This window comes from Rhincodon typus, chromosome 26 (genome assembly GCF_021869965.1).
Source record: "Rhincodon typus isolate 14 chromosome 26, sRhiTyp1.1, whole genome shotgun sequence".
Classification (NCBI taxonomy): domain Eukaryota; kingdom Metazoa; phylum Chordata; class Chondrichthyes; order Orectolobiformes; family Rhincodontidae; genus Rhincodon; species Rhincodon typus.
Genome location: NC_063357.1, coordinates 17555602 through 17576878, shown reverse-complemented (window position 1 = coordinate 17576878; position 21277 = coordinate 17555602). Strand labels below are relative to the sequence as shown.

At 37.8% G+C, this 21277-nt stretch overlaps 1 protein-coding gene across 1 annotated transcript in view; it reads right to left on the bottom strand.

Moving 5' to 3' along the window:
* LOC109930302 (seizure protein 6 homolog) overlaps positions 1–12387 on the bottom strand; it is an 834907-nt gene extending 822520 nt beyond the window's left edge. Inside the window, exon 1 of the mRNA XM_048612359.1 lies at positions 12096–12387. Within this exon, the coding sequence (XP_048468316.1) occupies positions 12096–12183 (88 nt within the window). The 5' untranslated portion in view covers positions 12184–12387. The remainder of the gene's footprint in view (positions 1–12095) is intronic.
* Between the last annotated feature and the right edge of the window lie 8890 nt (positions 12388–21277).

Below are 21277 nucleotides of genomic sequence, written 5' to 3'. Positions count from 1 at the left end.
ACGGAAGTGACTCATTAAAGCAGACCTGGAAATACAAAAGGCAGATGGGATTTGCAAAACAAGAAAGGAGAGAAGGTTCTTTACATCAGCACAGTATCATTCACTTTTCAGAAAACATGCTTTTGAACACATACAACACGAATTTTCAATAGGATTTTGAAAGCAAGGAGCACATTCTGTTCAAAAAGCATTCAATTAATTACATTAATGCCCCAACAATTATTGGGTTAAAATGATCATCTATCCTTTGATTAATCATTACACAATTAATTTGCTGCCCAGTTTTAAACTAGATAAGTTGACTCATGGACAATGTTTTTTTTAAACATGTACTGATCAAATAATGGACACAAACACACACACACTACTTTGCTGCACATATTATTCAGCCCATTATCTGCTGCACTGGTAAACTGCAAATGAAGAGAACTTACTGCGCCATTTTAGATGAACTACCTTCTAGATAAAATGTGGCATTACAAATGAAAAAGATAGGTATAGGCTGTGCTGCTACTTACAAAGCTTAATAGTAATGGATTTGCTGTTTTTCTCTTTAGTCCAACATGCAGCTGCAAACCTGGATGGAGCTTTAGTTTGCAAATTATCAGAATAGAACATCAAAATAAACGTTGCATTTTCATACAATTAGTCTTTACAGGTCAGGTAAAGGACAACAACTAAACAAAATGTAGTGCCAAAAATTATACTGGCATAAATAGTATTTGATCTTCAAAACTCAAAAGTATGTAGCTAAAATAAACAAGACAGGTAATTAAGAACCATTAATTTTTTGTTTTCCCATTGATTGGAGAGAATTTCCACTCCTCCAACTCCTACAGAAGAAACATGCTCCTGTACTTGTACAAGATGGCAGCATTCATGGCTTGTAGAATTCTCAACTGAACATGATCAATATTGCTTCTTTAACCAGACAGCAGGAGCAAAGCTTTAACAACATGATAGAGAGTCCTTTTCATCTCTGTCTACTCAGCCTTCCATCTTCCATAACAGCAGCTTTTACATTCGGAAACTGACAATCTGGCTGGAGCCAAAAAATGCATAGAGGAAGATAGAGAGTGTGTAATTCTTCAGTAACCCTCTAAAGTAGCTAACACAGGGCTTTTTTTGGGCAATATCCAATTGGACATTTATTATACAAATGTCAATTTCTCTTTCCTATTGAAGTAATTGATGCAAACAAAACAGGGAACCAATCTTATATCACACAAAATATTTTTAGAAAAACTCATCAACTCTCTAGCCCCATACGACTAATTATTAATATTTGTGTTTATATAAATCCATCCACGCCAACACGGCTTAGGAAACTTTACATAATTAACTACTTTTTGAACTATAGTAAATTTGGCATCAACAGACATGGTTAAGAATTGAGCAGATTTCCTGAAATACACCAAGGTAAACTTTTACTGTATTACATTTCCTGATCACTTTTCTAGACAGTCACTATTTCTCACCATATTACTGTTGTGAAAAGTAACTGCAGAAATTATTCTTCAGTTGTAGAATGTCTAAAATTAGTTTTGTCACTCATTCCATTGATCAGATAAATTCCCAATAAGAAAAAGCCCAATCAGTTGAAAATGAGTGCATTGCTGCAGACCACCCGTCTCCCCAAACATATTCTTTCTTGAGACAATGTACTTTGTCTTCAGACCAATGACAGGCCTGTCTGCAGGATACAAGATAAAGAAATTATGCATTTTCTTTAAGAGCTTACTTAAATTACAGAAGCTAGGGTCAATAATGATAAAGTTTTGAAATCAGAAACTTGAGATTATGAAACAATAGGACATGAATTATTCTGGCTGCATAACTCATGTTATCTACCACTGACCTTGAATAAAGCTACCCAAAGATCAAGTGATCTGTGCTTTGGTTTTCCTTTTTCCTAGCAGTGGTTTAAAGTCTGCTGCTAAGAATATCAATCTGGACCAACCAGTTAGTATGACAGAAACCAAGACATCTTTCCTTGCAAAAGATTTACTATTATAGATTCAGTCTGATAGCTCCTTCCACACACCAGCCCCTTGTGCTCCCCTTTTTAGCTACATAGTTAATTAATCAATTAACCCCAATTACCTGCTAAACTACATGCTATATAAACAAAGGAATCTCAAGATACAGCAACAGTTCCATCAGCAAGCAGTCAATCACGCTGAAGCATTTACACGCAATAAGTTTTGCAATAGTAAAATGACGATGGATAGTTAAAGATAGAAACAAAGCAAAGAAATTTGACATTCAAATGAAATTGTTTTCTCAGTGATTATGAAGTTTCTGTGCTGTTAAAATTCCATGTCACCTCATTCAATTAGACAATCCATTCAAGAATTTTTATAGTGAGACTAAGCATAGATTGGAGTCTCTCATAAATTCCATTTTTTCCGTCAATTGTGGGAAACATAAATCTCTCTGGACAAGCACAGAATCACTAACACTAACATTTGGAATCCTGCATTATTCTGTACATGTGCAGAATTCGGAATTTTGCTGAGAATTTCAATGGACTGACAATGGCAAATACTAATACTTCTACTGCTATTATCTTCAGAAAATCCAGGTCATACTATTTTTCAGAATTGCACAGAATCCAATATCTATGCTGCTGTTTGACATCAAATTACTGGTTTCGTCATGTAAACTTCTGGGGCAAGCTGATGACTTGGTGCTACTTTGCTAGAATATTAATCCTGAGATCCAGGATATGTTCTGGGGAAACAGGTTGAAATGTCGCCATGACAGATGATGGAAATTGAACTCAGTAAAAGTCTGGAATGAGATCTAGAATGAAACTATTGTAGGAAAAGTTTGTCTGATTTGCTGATGTCCTTTACAAAGGAAACTGCTGTCTTTGTCGAGTCTGGCCTCCACTTGACTCAAAACCCATAATGTGGATGACTCTTAACTGCCCTTTGGCCAATTAGGGATAGACAATAACCAAAAGTTTGATCAAAGAGATCGACTTTATAAGCAGTGTCTTAAAGGAGAACAAAAATGAATTGGAGAGGTTTAGACTGAGAACTCCAAAGCTCAGGGCCAAGACAGCAGAAATCATGGCCATCAGTGGGGGTACAAAGTGAAATCTGGAAACGAGCTCATTGTGGCTCAGCACACTTATGTCTGCTTGATGAAGATTTGGATTCAAGTCATATTCTAAATCCTGAGCACAAAAATCAATACTTTAAAAAAATTAACTTGTTCAGACTCGTTATTACATATAAAAACCTAAAGAACTGTGGATGCTGGAAATTAAACAAAAACAGAAAGTGCTGGAAAAGCTTATCAGGTCTGGCGGCACCTGTGGGGAGAAATCAGAGTTAATGTTTAGGGTTCTGAGGAAGGGTCACTGGAGCCGAAACGTTAACTCTGATTTCACTCCACAGGTGCTGCCAGAGTCTTTCCAGCAATTTCTGTTTTTGTTACGATACACGTATGGAGAAGGGAGGACTTCAAGCTCGCCTTTAGATCTAAAGGTACTACCATTCGTACTAGCACTGAGCCATAAGAACCCTTAGAACTGAGCTCTTTTTTATGGAATACCCACAAAATCACCCATTTCATAAATTAAACAAGTAATTGATTTGCACTATGCTTAGGGGCAGTCAACAACAACCTAATATTGGTGAGGATAGGAATAGAGTGGGGGTGGAGGGGGGTGGTGGGGAATGCCTTTATTTTTGCAATAAACATATCCATCACAACTCTAATTACCAGACATTCTGAAATAAGATGATAAGAGGAGCGATCATAGGTAATCTGCTGGCGGAGTTCACCAGGTAAACAGTAGGGAGGAGGAAATTGTATGGGATGGAAATAGGCAAGATTTGATCCCAACAGGCACATTCCATAGAATAATCAATGAGAAAACAAAATATGGCAACTGGAGTTGCAATTTGTTAGGAGGTAGCATCAATGGACCCTTCAGAAGACGCTCAGAGAAGCAGAGGATTCCATATGCTTGACTCTCTCATGGATGATACTATGATGATGGTCGAAGTGTAAGACAAACAAGGAGTACAGTAATATTGGTTAGGCAGCCAAGAAATTAAATGAACAATGATGTCAGAAGAGGAGTCTAGAAGGGTTAAAAAGCAAAAAAAAACATGCAAAGTGTAAAAAAGTGGAAGTAGAAATGTTTAACATATACAAAGCAAAATCATGGGCATTCAGATGACAAGTTCCAAAAGGTAGTGTGATTAGTTTAATGTCTGGGTGAGAGTGGTATGCTTTCAGTGTTTGGAGCTTTTCTTAAAATAAAAGCTCCCATAAATCTAAAATAACTGAAAATAGTGTGAAACTGCTGGTGGTTAGATTAAAAAGTGTCTTTATATTGACATATTTTTAACAGTACATCCCTCCACATCACTCAAAAGCAACAGATCATTGTCCACAACAATACCAAAGTAAGATGTGTTGCCATGAGTTAGTGAAAAAAAAAACTTAAATAGTCATTACCAAACCAGCTGTGATTTGAAAAGTGTACAATCACAATGAAACTTTGCTACAATAGAAAAGTTAAAATGGTCAATTAAAATAGATCAAGGCACTATACAATCAGCTTGAGGCAAGGGATAGGAGTGTAGAGGAGGGAGATATTGGAAGAATCCTGGGCTTTGAAGGAAGCAGAGATGGAAGAGAATAGGTATTGTGCCAGATGTGGTTCAGTTGGTGGCATTCTTGCCCCTCTATCAATGTTCCATGTTTAAGTCCCCATGTGGGCTTGGAGAAACTCCAAGGCTGACATTCAAGTGCAATACAGAGGGAGTACTGTACAACTGTGCTCATGACACCATTTCAACAAAAAAACAGCAAGGGAGCTATCCATAATGTCCTGGCCAATCTCTCAATTAACATCATGAAGACAAAATTTTATTTGGTCACTATTGTTGTTTGTGGAGGATTGTTGGATGCAAATTAGCTGTTGGGTTTCTTATATTCCAACACTGTATACACTTCAAGAAATACCCATACGGCTGTAAAGCATTCCAAGACATACGATGGTCATGAGAGGCACCATACAAATACAAATCTTGCATTACTTTTTTTCCTATAAAGGTCATAGATATAAAAAAATGGAACATTGCAAACTTCCATTGAATTAGCCCAAGTCCAATTTTTCAAAATTTGAAGAGGATCAGATTCTTTATGTATTTTGACATTAAAAAATGAGGCATCCTTTACTCGCCTCCATTTGTGCCTTATTTTAAAAATCCTACACAATAAAATAATGACTTGTCAGATGACAAGTTCTACAAGGGAGCATGAAGAGATTACTGCCTTAGTGGAAGTGATATGTTGTTAATGATTATTTTGAGTTTTTATTTAAAAAAGAAACCATATATCTAAAACACCTCTTAATAATGTCAAATTGTTCGTGGTCAGAGAGAAAATATGCCTTTTAAATTTATCTGTTCAAAGAAAACCTACACCTGCATACAAAAAGGAAAGGATCATTGTAGACAACAGTTGCCAATTGTCCGACAATGACTGTTCTTGGCATCTATAAAAGGGAGTTTATAGGGTCCTTTCATACAGCTATACATTCCGCTTGAATGAGTAGTAGTAACACAAATGGATTTATAATAGATTCAATATAGCCTGCAACAAACACAATTCGAAGAATCAGCCAGCTTTGCTCTTTGAAAATAGGTTCTTCTAAAATATGGCTGCTGAAAATTTTGAAAATCAATACACCATGTCAAAAGAGTTACAGAAAGCTCATAACAGATTTGCTAAGCAAGCCACATGGTGCAATCTACACTTCAAGCTCCAATATAAAAATTTGCAAGAGAATGCATTTAGACAAGCAGACAATTTATTACATTTGCTTGTCAGACACAAATGTAAATGTGCATACACATGGGAGCACTTGTATTCGTGTAGACAAAATCAATCCCGATAAATAATGATTGACAACCGCTTTAATCTTACTCACTTGCCCTCCATGTTTAATTTTACTCCCCAGAGTAACTGCCTGAACCCATTTCATAAACTCTTCAAAGACAACACATTGATATTTATGGCACATTGGGACAGATGAATAAGTCATAATATGTGCACTAGTTCACGTTTCCTCCAAGGTATACAAATAAGAAATTGATGCAACTAATTTTTAAAAGTACTAATTAATATTAGTGGAGTGTGAAATAAATGTAAGACAATGAACAGGTAAATGCAGGCCAGAGGCTTACTGCCCACTGCTGGAGGATGCCACCTCAGTGTTCTAAATCCAGTATGTCAATCAAGCAATAAATTATTATTACATTACTTTAGAATTATTCAGTTGATGAAATAGTGTTCTATTACAACATTCATATTAATGGTCACATTTCAGCAGCAATCACATAGAATGGCTCTGCCTTTGAACCAAATTAAAAGGGACATATATCTTTCTCGTATTAAAAAAGACCCAAGCTACAGAGGACACACAAGTAGATTACCACATTGCAGAATATCATTGTATACAGAATAACAAATTATTGAAGGAACTTCAAGGTTGTAACATAATTGAAGAGATATGATTACATTATAAAACTCCAACAGCACAGGTTATGTGGTTTATGAATGTCATTGAAATCTCAAAATAGAATTAGAGTCTTTAACACTCTCTCTTTATTCCCCATTCTGTATTGCATTATTTAAAGCATATGCAATTTGCCTTTCTGTAATCAGTTAACTGAAATTATTAAAATGCTACTGTAGTAAAACCTTACTTGACAATGGGAATTACAGGAAATGCCTCAGTCTTTAGCACCCTCCACCAGGGAATTTTCATTTTAACATAGACAGGTGGTGAATGGATGTCAGTTACACTGGAAAGACTTATGATGCCACGGTTCCAAATCATTCCAACAGATATGTGGACAATTTAAGCTATCTTTAGAACATTTCTGCAGCTTTAGAAACTCAAGACCAGTAACATATTGCTGGGATAGTAACCAGTCATAGAAACTCAGAAATTGAATATTTTTTATCCAGCAAAAAGGCAACTTTCATCATTTTATTCCCGATTTATCATGAAACTTTTGGCAAAGTGGGATAAGTCCATTGCTTAACAATTAGGTATTACCAACATCATGGACAAGATTAGTTTAATTGAGGATGCTTTGTTGGTTATAAGTATAAGGACGAATTGGGAAGAATTTTAGGGCTGGTGTTGGCACTGAAATTCAGATGAATGACTCTGTCTTCATATTCTGCAGAACTGAGCCATGGTTTCCCCTTTGACTCTAATATTCATCAATATTTCCCAACAGGAGGTGGAACGGACTCTGATAATGATTCCAAACATCTTTATTTGAGTTATTGTTCAAACTCCACTTCAACTTTTCATCAATTTTAGGATTTTTGTTTAAGTCCCTGCTGGCGCACAATACATTGATCATATGTCCAAAGCAGGATGGACCAGCAGAAGTTACACTTAATTCAGTAGTGCACAGTAGTGCAAATGGTGCAATACACCTTGGTGCTATCACTCTCCAATGCAAACTGCATTCCCTTCCAACATCCAAAGACATAGATGTTTCTTTATATATATATACACACACACTACCATATTTATACAAGATGTTACAGCATCAGTGAACTCTTTTGCACACTGGTACAAGAAAATAGATTTAGCAACTTATAAGGCTTTTACAAGCAAACCAATAAATCTGATAAATACATTGAACATCTTCACACACTCCCCCATCCCTGCCATTCTTTTAAGCAAAAATGTAAAAGGAAATTGAAAAGTCAACGTTTGACATTGGCTGAAGTTTCTTTAAACCATTCTTTGGATGATGAAATAGCAATATCGTGTGAGTCAGCAAACAGCAAGTTGAGTATTTTTGTTTATTGCTGGTCACAGGAGAGCTGCGATCAACTCTCAGAGCATTCTGTTTGAAATCATCATCCAAGACAATTTATGGGATTCTAAAACTATGGTTTTAAAAGTAATAGCCAGTGAGAATAAAGTTAAACATGCATATTATGTTTTAATGATATATTTTACTTACATCACATTGATTAACAAATAAAAATATATATTGCTCAAAAAGCACTTAATAAATTTAGGTCTTGTGGGACTTGTAGTCTGAAACAGAATAGGGTGCATTCTCATAGTCAGAAGGTGGCTTTTATTAGTACTGCATGGTGTCCAGTTACTAGTGAAATCAGTGTTACAGTTGTTGCCCCTTATCTTTCTCAGTGATCTAGGTGAGCATGTCTTGGACACGTCTACATCCATCTGAATCATAAAACAAAAACTTTACATTCAGGGACCTTAGATGAAACAAATAAATCAAAAATAGATTTAAATGAACAAATAGACTGTTTGAAATGGATGGGAGATTAGACAATCCATCCTCTATCTGGATAATGTATTTTAAATAGACACGTGGGTAGCAGTAATTCCAAGCATGTGTACACTATGAAGACTCTCACATTCTGGGATACAGAGGTGGAAGCTGGAATGGATACTAATATTTCATAAAGCAGAAAAAAAGTTTCATGAGGAGGATGACAAATGTATTAATGAACATAAAGGCTATCAGATACAGTGGTAAGCTTAGCAAACAAGAGCATTTTAGTGTGGAACAGTGTAGACACAGAAGATTTGATTAAGCTCTTTAACATAATGAAGGATTTATATTTAGTAGAAATAGATAGACAAATTGAGCAAATAAATTAGGGAGATCAGGAAACAACATGTCAACTTAGCATAGAAATTATAGAAAGTAATTAACCTCAAACCTGATACCAGCATGTGCATAATGTATGGATTAACAGCTAACAATCAAAAGGAAGATGCATGAGTCCTTAAGTATGATCAATAATGTGACATGCAGAAAAGAGGTGAGTATTAGAAAGATGCATATCAAGCACTGGCTCACCTTGGGAATCAAAAGGGTCCTCCCATTTTTGTTCCCTAAATTGGCCAATGATTTTTAATATTTATTTTTGCCATTTTCTGGGGTGTGCAAGTTAGTATGAATCAGAAAGGGGTTGGGAAAGAGACTGGGCTGAACTTGAGCATAAGTGGTTTTCTTTATATGCTTACATTACAGCATGACACTATTAGATGGTTTTATTGGACCAGTTGGTCTTTATCTGCTTCACTTCATAAATGAAATCTCCTGCAGGAGTTTCAGGTTGCCAAGGTTATCTAGCTGGCAATAATTATGTGGTTAATGTAATTTATTTGCAACTGAGAACTTTATATTGATTACAAGTCTAATCAAAAAATGCTTCAGACATAATTTGTAAAATAAAACTTCAGTTTGGTGCAATGATCTTGACATCTAGATGTTGCAAACCTAATTGGTCTCAGATTTATGCATTTTTAGCTTAGAGGCCTCGTCTTCAGAAAGTCCAGTCAATTTATAACACTTCAGAAGCTAAATATTTTTACTAGATTCTTGGCAGTTACAATAGGAACATTAGCATTGCAAACAGTAGTTTATTCTGAATGCTTAAATGTTCTTGGGCAATGCAATAAATGCAACTACAAACCTCAAGCTATAGTGAAAGAAACTTTGTGAAGGTAGAATATTAGGGAAGATCAGAGCTGGGAAAATGTTACGATAATACTTAACTAATTAGGTACAAATGCCAGAGTCATAGAATCACAGTACAAAAGGCTCTTTGGCCCATCAAGTCTAGACCACCAAAAATTCAATACCACCTATACTAGTCCCACTTCCCCCCCGCCAAGTGCCTTTATGTTGAATGCCTCAACACTTCAATTGCTCATCCAAGTTCATTTTAAAGGCTCTGAGGTTTCCCCATCTCAACTCTCTTCCCAGGCAATGCATTCATTTGGAACTTATTCTTTTATTTAGACTTAGAGACCTAGACACAAAATCAGATCTTTTAGCATTCAGAAGCACAACCTCGTTTACACAACAACATTTATACTGCAAGGCAGTTTCAAAAACAGGAAGTAGAAATAGCTGCTAGCTGTGACAGTGATAAAATGCAGCTATTGCCAGCCATCCTCTCAGGACATCCAATCCACTTCCACTGTGGTTTTATTCCACTCCTCTTGATCAGACATTTCTCCTTACCTTCCTACAGTCAATTCAAAATAAGGAGAAAATGTAATTGAGCAACTAAATAAATGAATGAGAGGGGACTGAAACACTCTGGCTGGTTTCCAGAAAGAGTGCAGTTAGAAGGTTAAAATAAACTAAATTGATTAAACCAATAAACTAAATCATTAAAGAAAATACCATCTCCACGCTTATAGACAGAAAATCCAGAGCAGTATATTACTGTTTATTCTTTTAATTAGACCTCGTGTGTATCACCTCAGGATGAGTGCACATGCACTAAAAAAAAATCTGTATATCATTTAGGAAGTTTTGCTTTTTTACCCAAATAAAGTTATATAAGGGATACTGATTAGAAATGTTTTGGTAGCAAATGGGCTTCACAACTGTGCCTCTGGGATCTGGTCCAAAAACAGACACAAGACACTTCTCTATGATCTGCAAACAGAAATCACATTTTCAGTTCCACTTGGTCAAGGACAGAGGCTGTTTGTAACACGACCCAGTTAATGACCCGATTGAAACATGACCCACAGTTAAAACGTTCGAAAGGGTAGCAACCTGGAAATTTCAATCAATTCACGTAGCTTAAATTGGGTGGCTGCGTTGTAGCAAAGGTAACTTCACCTTTGGCAGTTTTGAGGACTCGACCTTCCCATTGTCCGGTCATTTGAAAGGATTACAATTTATTAACCAAGACTATCAGGAACATCACCAGTGGGGAAGAGGAGAATAGTGCAAAAAGTAATGGCACGATATCCTCGGGGTTCCTCTGCTTCAATCACTTGTATTTAACCGGCAATTGTGGAAAGCTGTCGCGCGCTTAAGATAACCATAGGAATATTTAATCAGGTTCAGTTAGGTCAATAGTTCTGGCTCGGGAGTGACACTCAAACCAAAACTTCACCTACACAAATGGAGCACGAGCACTTTAGAAACGACCGCTTCAGTTCATTTCTATTCCTAAATGTTGATTATGTTCAGGGATCGTCTGTGTAAGCACGTGATATTTGGCCAGCCTACAAAGTCGTTGTGACAAGGTTTGAGTCGAACAGTATAGGGAATAAATGGATAAGCTCATTTACACAGTGGAGGGCGCACTACCGACCATGGAGTTAGAGCACGATCTGCCGATAGCGAACCACATCTATTACAAGTACACTGGTGCCTGTATCTCAAAATACAACGCATGTTAAACTAACATCCATTATTTTATGAACATTGGTTTACTTGAAGGCGAGGGCGTACTGACTGAACTCCACTTTTACCTTTTAGCGTCGCGGCAAACTAAATTTTCCGGCATTATTTCATTTTCGTCGATGTTTCTCACGATTTTAAAGGGGTTACAATAAATTTTGGTGATAACTGTACGGGAAATTGTTTCTGTCTGGAAAAATAAAACGAACTCAATTTGTGACGGTACAATCGGTAACCCTAACAGAAGGTGACAAGGGAAGACTAATTCATACACCAATTAACAATTCATCATTGGTCCCATTATCTGATGTCAATTAGTTTAATCAGATTGACGAACAGGGATAAACATTAGGATTAGAAATGCTTGATTGGCAATTCTTTAGAACTTGTTTGTAGATATTTGTCTCACTCGTGACACAGATAGCAATTATGCACACTGTCAAGCACTTTAAAACAAACGGCGCGACAATTCAACAAAATTTGAAAACTATACCCAATGAAAAATATTTAATGAGTTTTCTACGCACATTTCATTGTTCAGTTTTCAACTTAACCCTTCCATCGACGCTGCCTGCACAATGTAAGCGTCTCCGGAGCTCATTAATTAACATCCAGTCATTCAGCAAATAATATCGCCGTGCGGACTTTTGACTGCGCCGTACCTACATGTGCAACCAAAATCCAATAACACACCAGAAGTATTCTAAATGAAAGGGGGGTTAGGGAGAGAATACTCTCCATTTGTTTTCCCTGCCGAACAACCGAAGTATCAGTCCTATATTAACTGACTTTAACTACAATGAATATACACATTATTTTTTTTTGCAGCCAAAGCCTTACCTTGACCATAGACCGTCATCAGACAAGCTAGAAGTAAACATAACGTGCTCATTTTTAACCGATACGGGGAGAAAAGATTCTTATTCATTCCAGAGGTTGCCAGCTCACAGCGAAAGGGTATCTTTCTGTTCTGTCTCACCCAACTACTTTCCGAGTCAATTTAGATGGAGTCTCCGCGGCAGAGAAAGAAGTCGTTGCTCTGTATCTGACTTGCCGAAGCACAAGTGGGGAGTTGGCCTGAATCTTGACGAGGTTTTTTTAGTTATGTGAGCCAGCGTCGCGACTCCCGGCTGCCGTCAGCACCACGGATAGCTCCAACCGGTGGAGCCGACCACGTGTAACGTGACGTTCTGCTGCCGCTGAAAGTAACCCGCTCGATTGCAGGTTCTTCAAGTTATAGTGCACACGGATGCATCCTGCAAGGCAGCACCTATTCGCCCACTCTGTCTTCTCAAGTACGGAGAAGTCCGTATATTTCTCAACGCATCTCTCGCTACGTTGTCCGCATTTAATTTAATATCCCAGAGTATTACAACCCTGGGTTCCGGTTCTCGCTCTCTTTTCCTTGGAAGTACACACACAATCAGCAACTCAACATGGATCACATTTGCAGCACGGAAACAGCCCATTCGGCCCATCTGCTCTCAGTCAATGTTTATGCACCTCTCACCCACACTTCCTTTATCTAACTTTCCGTTGACACAATCACAAAATACCCAGTATGCTGAAAATATTTTATTCAGAAACAACACAGAAAATGCTGGGAAGATTTAACAGATCTGGCAGATTCTGCGCAGAGTGTTGAATTCAGATATATGACTTTTTGTCATCGATCAGAAATGTTAACTTATTTTTCTCATCTAACCATGCGAGCATGCCCCATCTCCCTAATCTCACGTATATGCTGTTTGCTGTTTGAGGGATTTGTTCTGAGCACTATCCTTTAGGGTAACATGTTCACACTGGAGATAAGCTTGGGACTGTTGCTCTAGAATATACGCTATTTATCACGACTCACTCGAGTCCCGTAATAATATTCAGATACGTAGTCCCTGGTATCTGTGTCGTGAGCCAAGACTGTATCCTGTGGACTGCAGGATCAAAGCTAGAAATCAGTCACCGAAAGGAATATGTAGCTACTGTATTTTTAATCAACCTGTTTAGACTGGTTATAACACACCTTTGGAGGAGGACCCTCTGACTTTGAGGGAGGGACGCTACCACTGCACCACAAGAACTCTCCAGAAGGCAACTGTAAGTAGAAAGAGTGTGCAAGGCACAGATGTCTGTCTTTAGCTTCAGAACTAAAGGAAACATTTGCCTTTTTCACGAATAAATCCCACCTTGTCCCCAGAAAACCAGGTTGTAAACGGAATTTAAAACCTTAAGTTTGCTTCGAAAACTGTTTTCTACCGCCTTGAAACTCTTGAGTATCTCGGCAAACTCTGATCTGGGATGTAAACGAGGGGAAGTGTTCCAGTTCCTAAACTGCATTTCAGCATGTTGTCCTTATATTGCAACTGGGAACCGCGACTCTTAGAAAAATGGTTACTTAAATCAGGAATTTGTTATGTTGAAAGCGAAGAACCAATGACGGATGGCCATTTCCTCACAGAGCCTATTTTAGATGCAGTACCTTGTGCAAGTAAACGGCTGCAGTAAAATAATGCAGTAAAGAAGGTTTTAAAATATAAATGAAAATGACACAACGACATATTTGAATGCAAAATGACAATTGGCTTTATAAATTACAGTGCTTAAACGACTGCTCAAAACGAGTACATTAAAATGAAAATGATATTCCAATGGCCAAATAGTCGTATGGAATAGGGCAGACTGGAGTTATACCTCTCAAACCTGACTCCCAGATGCAGCTGACTCAGAATCACAGAATGTTCAAGGTGCGGAAGGCCGTCATTCGGCCCATTGTTTCTGCACTGGCACTTTAGGCATTTTACATTAATGCCAACCTCCAGCCTTTTCCTCATAACCCTGCACATTGTTTCTATTGAAGTAATCATCCAATGCCCTCTCGAATACCTCAACTGAACCTGCCTGTGACACATTTCCAGACGGTGTATTCCCAACCCCAACTAGTTGATGTGAAAAAATGCTTTGTTTACACACTTTGCATTTGCTTCTTTGGCAAGGTACTTTAAAATTGTGCCCTCTCATTCTCAATCCTTTTATAAGTGGGAATTGTTTCTCTCTACCAACTCTGTCCAGACTCCTCATAATTTTGAAAACTTCTATCAAGTTTTCCCTCAGCCTTCGCTTCTCCAAGAAAGAAAATAGGTCCAACTTCTCTGATCTTTTCTCATTCCATAAGTGCCTCATTCCTGGAACCTCAAATCTTGCAAACCTCTTCTGAACTCTTGGCCTTTACAAATCTTCCAAACAACCCATATCTTTCTATGTGGCTATGAACATATCCCAGATAATTGTTTTCGAGATGACCAAAGTTAGACAAACTGGTCTGTAAGTTTTGGGGTCATCTTTGCAACCTTTTTCTAAATAAGGGTGTAATTTCTGCAATTTTCCAATCCTCCAGTACCACTCACAAATCCAGGGAAGAATAAAAGATTATTATCAGTGCCTCTGCAATTTCCACTCTGACTTCATTCAATATCCTTGGAAACAGCTCATCTGGTCACAGTGCCTTATCAACTTTCACTACCAGCAGCTTATCCAACACCACTTCCCTTATCAATTTTAAATTCCTCTAGAGACTGGGTTTCCTCCTCTGTCACCAGGGTCTGCCTCATAGATAAAGATAGCTGCTTCCTCTCCATGTAAATCCCCTTTTCAGTTCCTAATTACCCCTACTCCTTTTTACCATGTTTTTACAATTGATGAGATTATAGAAAACTTTAGGATTTCCCTTCAGGTTGTCTGAGAATCTGTTTTCATAATCCCTCTTCTTGCATTTGCTTTTTCATTGCCCTCTGAACCTTCTGCATTCTGTAGAAAAAAATTAGCTTGGTTTTCAATTGTAATCACTATCTGACACCTGTCATAAGTATTACCCTTTCCTCTAACATAATTTCTATCCTCTTTATCACCCAGGGAGTTCTGGATTTGTTTACCTTGCCTTTCTCTGTTGAGAGAATATACCTTAAATGTGCCCAAACTATCACTCATTTGAAGGTAGTCCATTGCTCAACTGCTATTTTTCTCACCAACCTTTGGTTCTGCTAATATCTGGCCCAGTTCTATTCTTACCCCATTAACATCAGCTCTCCAGCTGATGTCTCTGATTATTCTTACTCTGGATTAAGCAATGCCATTTTCCACCACTATCCTAAACCTTATGATACAATCACCACTGTCCCCTAATGTTAACCCACCATTACTTGATTTACTTAGACTATCTCATTCCCAAAGTTCAGGTCAAGGAGTGCCTCTTTTCGTGTTGGCTGGACACATACTGCTGGAGGAAATTCTCCTGAACATGATCTGAGAATGCTTGTCCCACGCTGCCACTCTCACCACCACTTTTCCAGTCCATATATGGAAAATTATAGTCCACCACTGGAAATACTTAATGATGTTTATACCTCTCTGTAATTTCCTTGCAGATTATTTTCTTTGTATTCTTCCCACTAGGTGGTGGTCTGTAGACTACACTGATCAATGTCATTGCGCCCTTCTTATTCCTTACCTGTAACCACATTGATTCTGTCCTTAAACCATCTAAAAAATTCTCTTTCACCAGGACTGCAAGGCTTTCTTTAACCAAAACTACCAGCCCTCGTGATACGTTCCTTTTCCTATCTTTTGTGAACATTTTGTAGTTAGGAATATTTCAGGCTTGTTGCAGTGCTCCAGTGAAGCTCAGTGCAAGGTGGAAGAACAGCACCTCATTTTCTGTCTGAGGACCCTGCAGCCTTCTGGACATAATATCAAGTTCAGTAATTTTAGGGCCTGAGCTCTCCCATGTCCTTACTCTAACCCCCACAACTAGGCCTTGGTATGACATAGTGAGCTATTACACACCACCCATTGTTAGCCACTAACAGTCCCCATTAACAGTTATTCACTCTTCTAGCCAGATCGTTACCCACTCCTTTGACTGTCTAACTGCTCTTCTCCCTTTGGGCTCTAATCCCAACTATTGTTTACTCCTTATCCCCTCCTCCCACCCTAGATTCTGCATATAAAATGACATTTTCCTAGCTACCATCAGTTCTGAGGAAGGGCCATTCAACCCAAAACCTTAACTCTGAATCCTCTCCACAGATGCTGCCAGACCTGCTCTCCCTTTAACCAGGTCATCATTGTTGACACAACATCAAAATCCCACAAGGGAACTGTCTTGAAACTCCTCAGTATCGTTTGTTATACTCCATGCATTCTTATACATGCAATTAAACCTTGATTTAAACTTTGTTATTTTCTCCCTTACTCTGACTCCACATTTAATTTACTATTCTTTATTTTGCTGTCTGTCTCTCCCAGTTTGCTATCTGTCTCTCCCAGTATTCTATGGTTCCCATATTCTTTCTGAGTTAATTTAAACACTCTCCAATAGCAGGAGCATAACACATCCATGACGCCACATACTACAAGACAGGCATTTCACTTGGTCGAGATGCCCTGCATATCCTAACCGTGTATTTTTAGGCTACTGTTAATTATAAACTGGAGATTAGTAGAAAATAGATTTTTTTTAACCATTACGCACAAATCACTCCCTCTCGCGTACCTGTAACCTTCTCTTTTCCTGTGCTACTTTAGAAATTTACAGTTCCCAAAATCATTAGATTGATACATGGTTCAAACAACCAATCAACACACAATTTTCCTGTGATGTCACTTGGGGATTTTATTTTCTGCTCTCCTCGCACTGTAGTATCTGGCATTCTCTCTCTCCCTCTTGCACTGTTTTATTTGGAGTCCTCGTTCTCACTTTATCCCTCTGATGCTGTTTTACATTATGTTTGCTCTCTCTCTCATTATTTTATCTGGTGTCCACTCTCTTTTTCGTGCTGTTTCATCAGGTGTCCTCTCTTGCTCACTTCATGTTCTTAAATCCAGTGTTCTACCGTGGGAATTGAAGTTTATTGGGCCACTTCCAGACAAATGCCCTCATTCATTTGCCCCAACACCCTTCTCAACTGGCCAGCACTAACAATCCCTCGCCCACCAGGCCCAATATCTTCCTTGCCTGATAGCCCTGACTACCCATACCTCTGGTTTAACAATGTTCATGACCACAACAGGCCCTGACATTCCACATCCCCGCCACCTCTCTCATCATTCAGCTACTTCAGAATCCCCTCAAACCTACCATAAATATTGTATCACTGACCTGGCACCTACTTACCTGTCACACTATCCTCCTGGCATCCTCAGCCAACTGTCTCCCTAGCCCCACACTTACTATCCATTATTAACCCTTTCACAGCAGCTGTCAAAGTGCTTAGCTGTGCTGCTAGATCACCGAGAACAGCACACTTTCTGCTGCAATAAGAGGCATGGTTTGACTACTCCAAGAATCCTGCACTACAGAGAATTGTGCTGCTTTCAGCTCTGCTTCACATTGTCGAAGGAACCAGTGTTAGAATCCCAGCTAGAAATGCAGAGCTGAGTGCTAAAAAGAAAAAGAATAGGAGCAGAGTTGCAATCTGGTTAGGATTGGCAGTCTTTGAAACATTGCCATCAAGAATTGGTGAATATAAAAGAAATATATCTTCTTCTACGTTTAAATAGAATGAGGATAGATCTGATACAATTCCCCATCTGTACTGGCATATGAGATGAAAATTATACTTTTCTCCCATTCATTTGGCTTTATTAATACAATATTGTCCAGTTTCTCATTACATCATCTGCTAAGCAGCCTGTTTTCTCTGCTAACTGTGATATTCCTTGATTTTTAAAAATGCCTGAAACCTGATTTCAAAATTACTTCCTTCTGCCTCTTCCCTCGTCCTCTTAACAACATAAAACACATTATCCCTGTACTTGGGTAATTATCTATTTTTGATCCCAACTCCCTTTTGTCTTAGGAGTAAATGGAACTTTTACAGCACAACTGTTTCTAACTGATTTTGTTGGAGACAGACCCCATCCTAGACAAGATCAGCAAATTGTTATGAGTATAGAACAATCCAGATATTTTTAATGATCCGGCTTGGTAGTCCATAATCCCTTAAAAAGTAAACTGCATTAACAAACCAATGGTAAGAAAATAAGAGGTAGGATTCCAGGGTTGAATTTAGATGGAAAAAAGATCTATTATACAAACTTTCACAAAAGAAACATAAGCATTAATGAGTCATTGGTATACTCAACAGGCAATATAATTCTAAACCATATACATAATATAAACAATTTATACTCCAACATTTAGGAATATAAGATAATTATGGAATAACAGACAAACCATGGATAAACCTCATAGTCTGCATTTCAAATGATCAATTCAATCAAGACAGTTCCCACACAAATATTAGTGACTTGGAGACATGGAGAAGGGTTCCAACCCAAAATGTTGACTTTCCTGCTCCTTGGATGCTGTCTGACCTGCTGTGCTTTTCCAGCTCCCTGTTTTTTGACGAACATTTGTGAATCTGTGGATCACTAAATCTCAAATAAATTCTAAATAAAAACTGAAAGAACTGTAGATGCTGTAAATCAGGAACAAAAACAGAAGTTGCTGGAAAAGCTCAGCAGGTCTGGCAGCATCTGTGAAGAAAAAATCAGAGTTAACATTTCGGGTCTGGTGACCCTTCCTCAGAACACACACCGGGTTTGCAATTGTTAAAATATCTACTTCATAGCTCATGTTTTAGAATATAATTTTCAGTTTTAGGAATTAAAGTTGAATAGTAGACAGTGAGTTAAGTGCAGTTCAAGCACCTTGAAGTCTAGTGTATTCAAAAAGGGTGATGTTGATTTAAGAGGTTAACAGTTAACTAAGAAGGTAAGATAATTAAAATGCTGGGCTTTAATGATTGTTCAGACACTTAAAACAAATAGCAATTCGGAGGATTACCCATACTTGTTTAAAAAAATGAGAATATAAGATATGGAGCTTTAAAGATAGCAGGTGACTTACTTAGCTGGAGACATGGTATCTGCAGTAATGGCATTCCAGAGGAATTTGGAGCAAAATTAGTTAAAAACATCAATAAATACTAAAGCTTAAGTCAAGGACAGTCCAGAACAGCTTATATTGTCATGGAGATAGGTGGAGCTTAAGAAGGTTCTCTGGTTTCAATTTATCTGGGGATATGTTTGAGATGTTAGTCACTGTTTGGCACTAGGAGAGTTATTGAAGAAGTGTCACTGGCTCCAGGCAACAAGCACTACTGTTACTCTCCAGGCAGTTAGGGCAGAAGTCTTTGATAGTTTAGTGCAACTGATAATGGGGTGAAGGAAGTGCAAAGCAACATTTTCATATAGTTGTGAAAGGTTGGTGGTTACAGAAATTCAGCGGCAGGTGGTGAAACTAATTGATTGATAAAAGCTGAAATTGTGCCGCTAATTAGAGACATGGAGCAGATTCAGGAGTCCTGGGGGTCTTGGAAGAAGAGATTGATCTACACAAATAGGGGCAATGTGTTTTGGAGAAGCTTTGACAGCTTTTGATAGCTCTTGATCTTTGAAAGTGAAGAATTGGAACTCCTTTGCAAAAGAGACAAAATTTACTTGAGGAACAAAAACAGAAGTTGCTGAGAAATCTCAGCAGGTCTGGCGGCATCTGTGAAGAAAAAACCAGAGTTAACGTTTCGGGTCCAGTGACCCTTCCTTAGAACTAGCTTCCTGTTAGGCAGACTTTAGAGCAGATCACATGAACTCCCATCATTTCTTACATCTAAAACAAACAAAAATGTAATAACTTTCTATTGTCAATTTTAATAATAGTCTTTCTAGTCAACACTGAACATGTTTTCGACTGAAAGTTGAGTTAAACTGCCACTTTCACATGGATGTGAAGTGTGTTTATGCTAATAAAGCCAAAAATGTCAGTAAACACCCGAATCCCAGTCATGTTCAGAAGATGCTGCAGTAGGATTAGTCATCAGTTTGCTGTAGGACACAAATGGAGCAAGCTGTCCTCTGAGTCTGGATCTGTTTTATACCTATTGGGGAATACGTGATGTTGGTATTGTATACCAAAGAAAAGCAACCTTTCATTTCAGCATTAACACCTTTCACTTTCAGTGTCTAAAATTCATCCGCAATATAAATTTCATTTCCTGAAGAGCTGGTGTCCAGGAAGAGGAAACTGAAATTTCTTCTGACATCTACAGGCTATCAACAAGATAAATAAATCCAGAATATCAATCTAACATCAAAATATTGTACTATACAGAGATAATCCCTGGAGTCATATAATGTTCTGTAGAGTATTTGATCCTCTGACCCTATACTGAACTCCATTCCATAATCCCTGCTATAACCAGATATTCTGAAAGTGTGTACAGTTTTTAGTGGTCAGCTTGCTTCAAATAATACTTTTAACACCCTTGGCAATAACTATTTAATCTGCTTAGAATTTAAAACTGAGCTTCCAAATTAAGCAGTAACAATCTCTCGACATGTTGTTATGTGCTTGTCTGGATGATCAGAAATCCTGGTTGGTGATCTTGACTGGAAACAAACAGCTGTACAAAGTTTAAGTTTTCAAAGGAAACTCTGACATACTTATTTTCCAGGCCAAAGAAGTAAGCAAAGCTATTATTGGATACTTCTATAAATTCAGTAGATATCTGTTTGAATCCATCCTCAGGCTTTTAAATCCTTTTGTTATTTATATAATTTATGTGCAACAAGAAAGGATGTGAAATAACATCGTAAGTCTGATATAATAAATGTCATACCAACAATAGAATAATGCAAACGTGTGTTAGTACACAACATCGTATAATTTAAGAGTTTATTTCACATGAAGAATTTTTCATCTTCCATTAAATTGTGACGAAATCAACTCCATCACTTACCCCGGCAATACCTTAAATGTCCTTAAAGTAATGTGTGTGATAAGTCCTTGGTCATATTTTAAGGATGACAAAACAAGGACTGACCTTATCAGGCATCAAGTTGACATTGATAACACATGGCATTTTAATTCTGAATATAAAGTATTGATCCACTTACTGTATTTTAGGCACATAATCTAGACTTATCTTTCAGTGGAGTACTTGGCAGGTTATGCACTGCTGGAGTCTTTT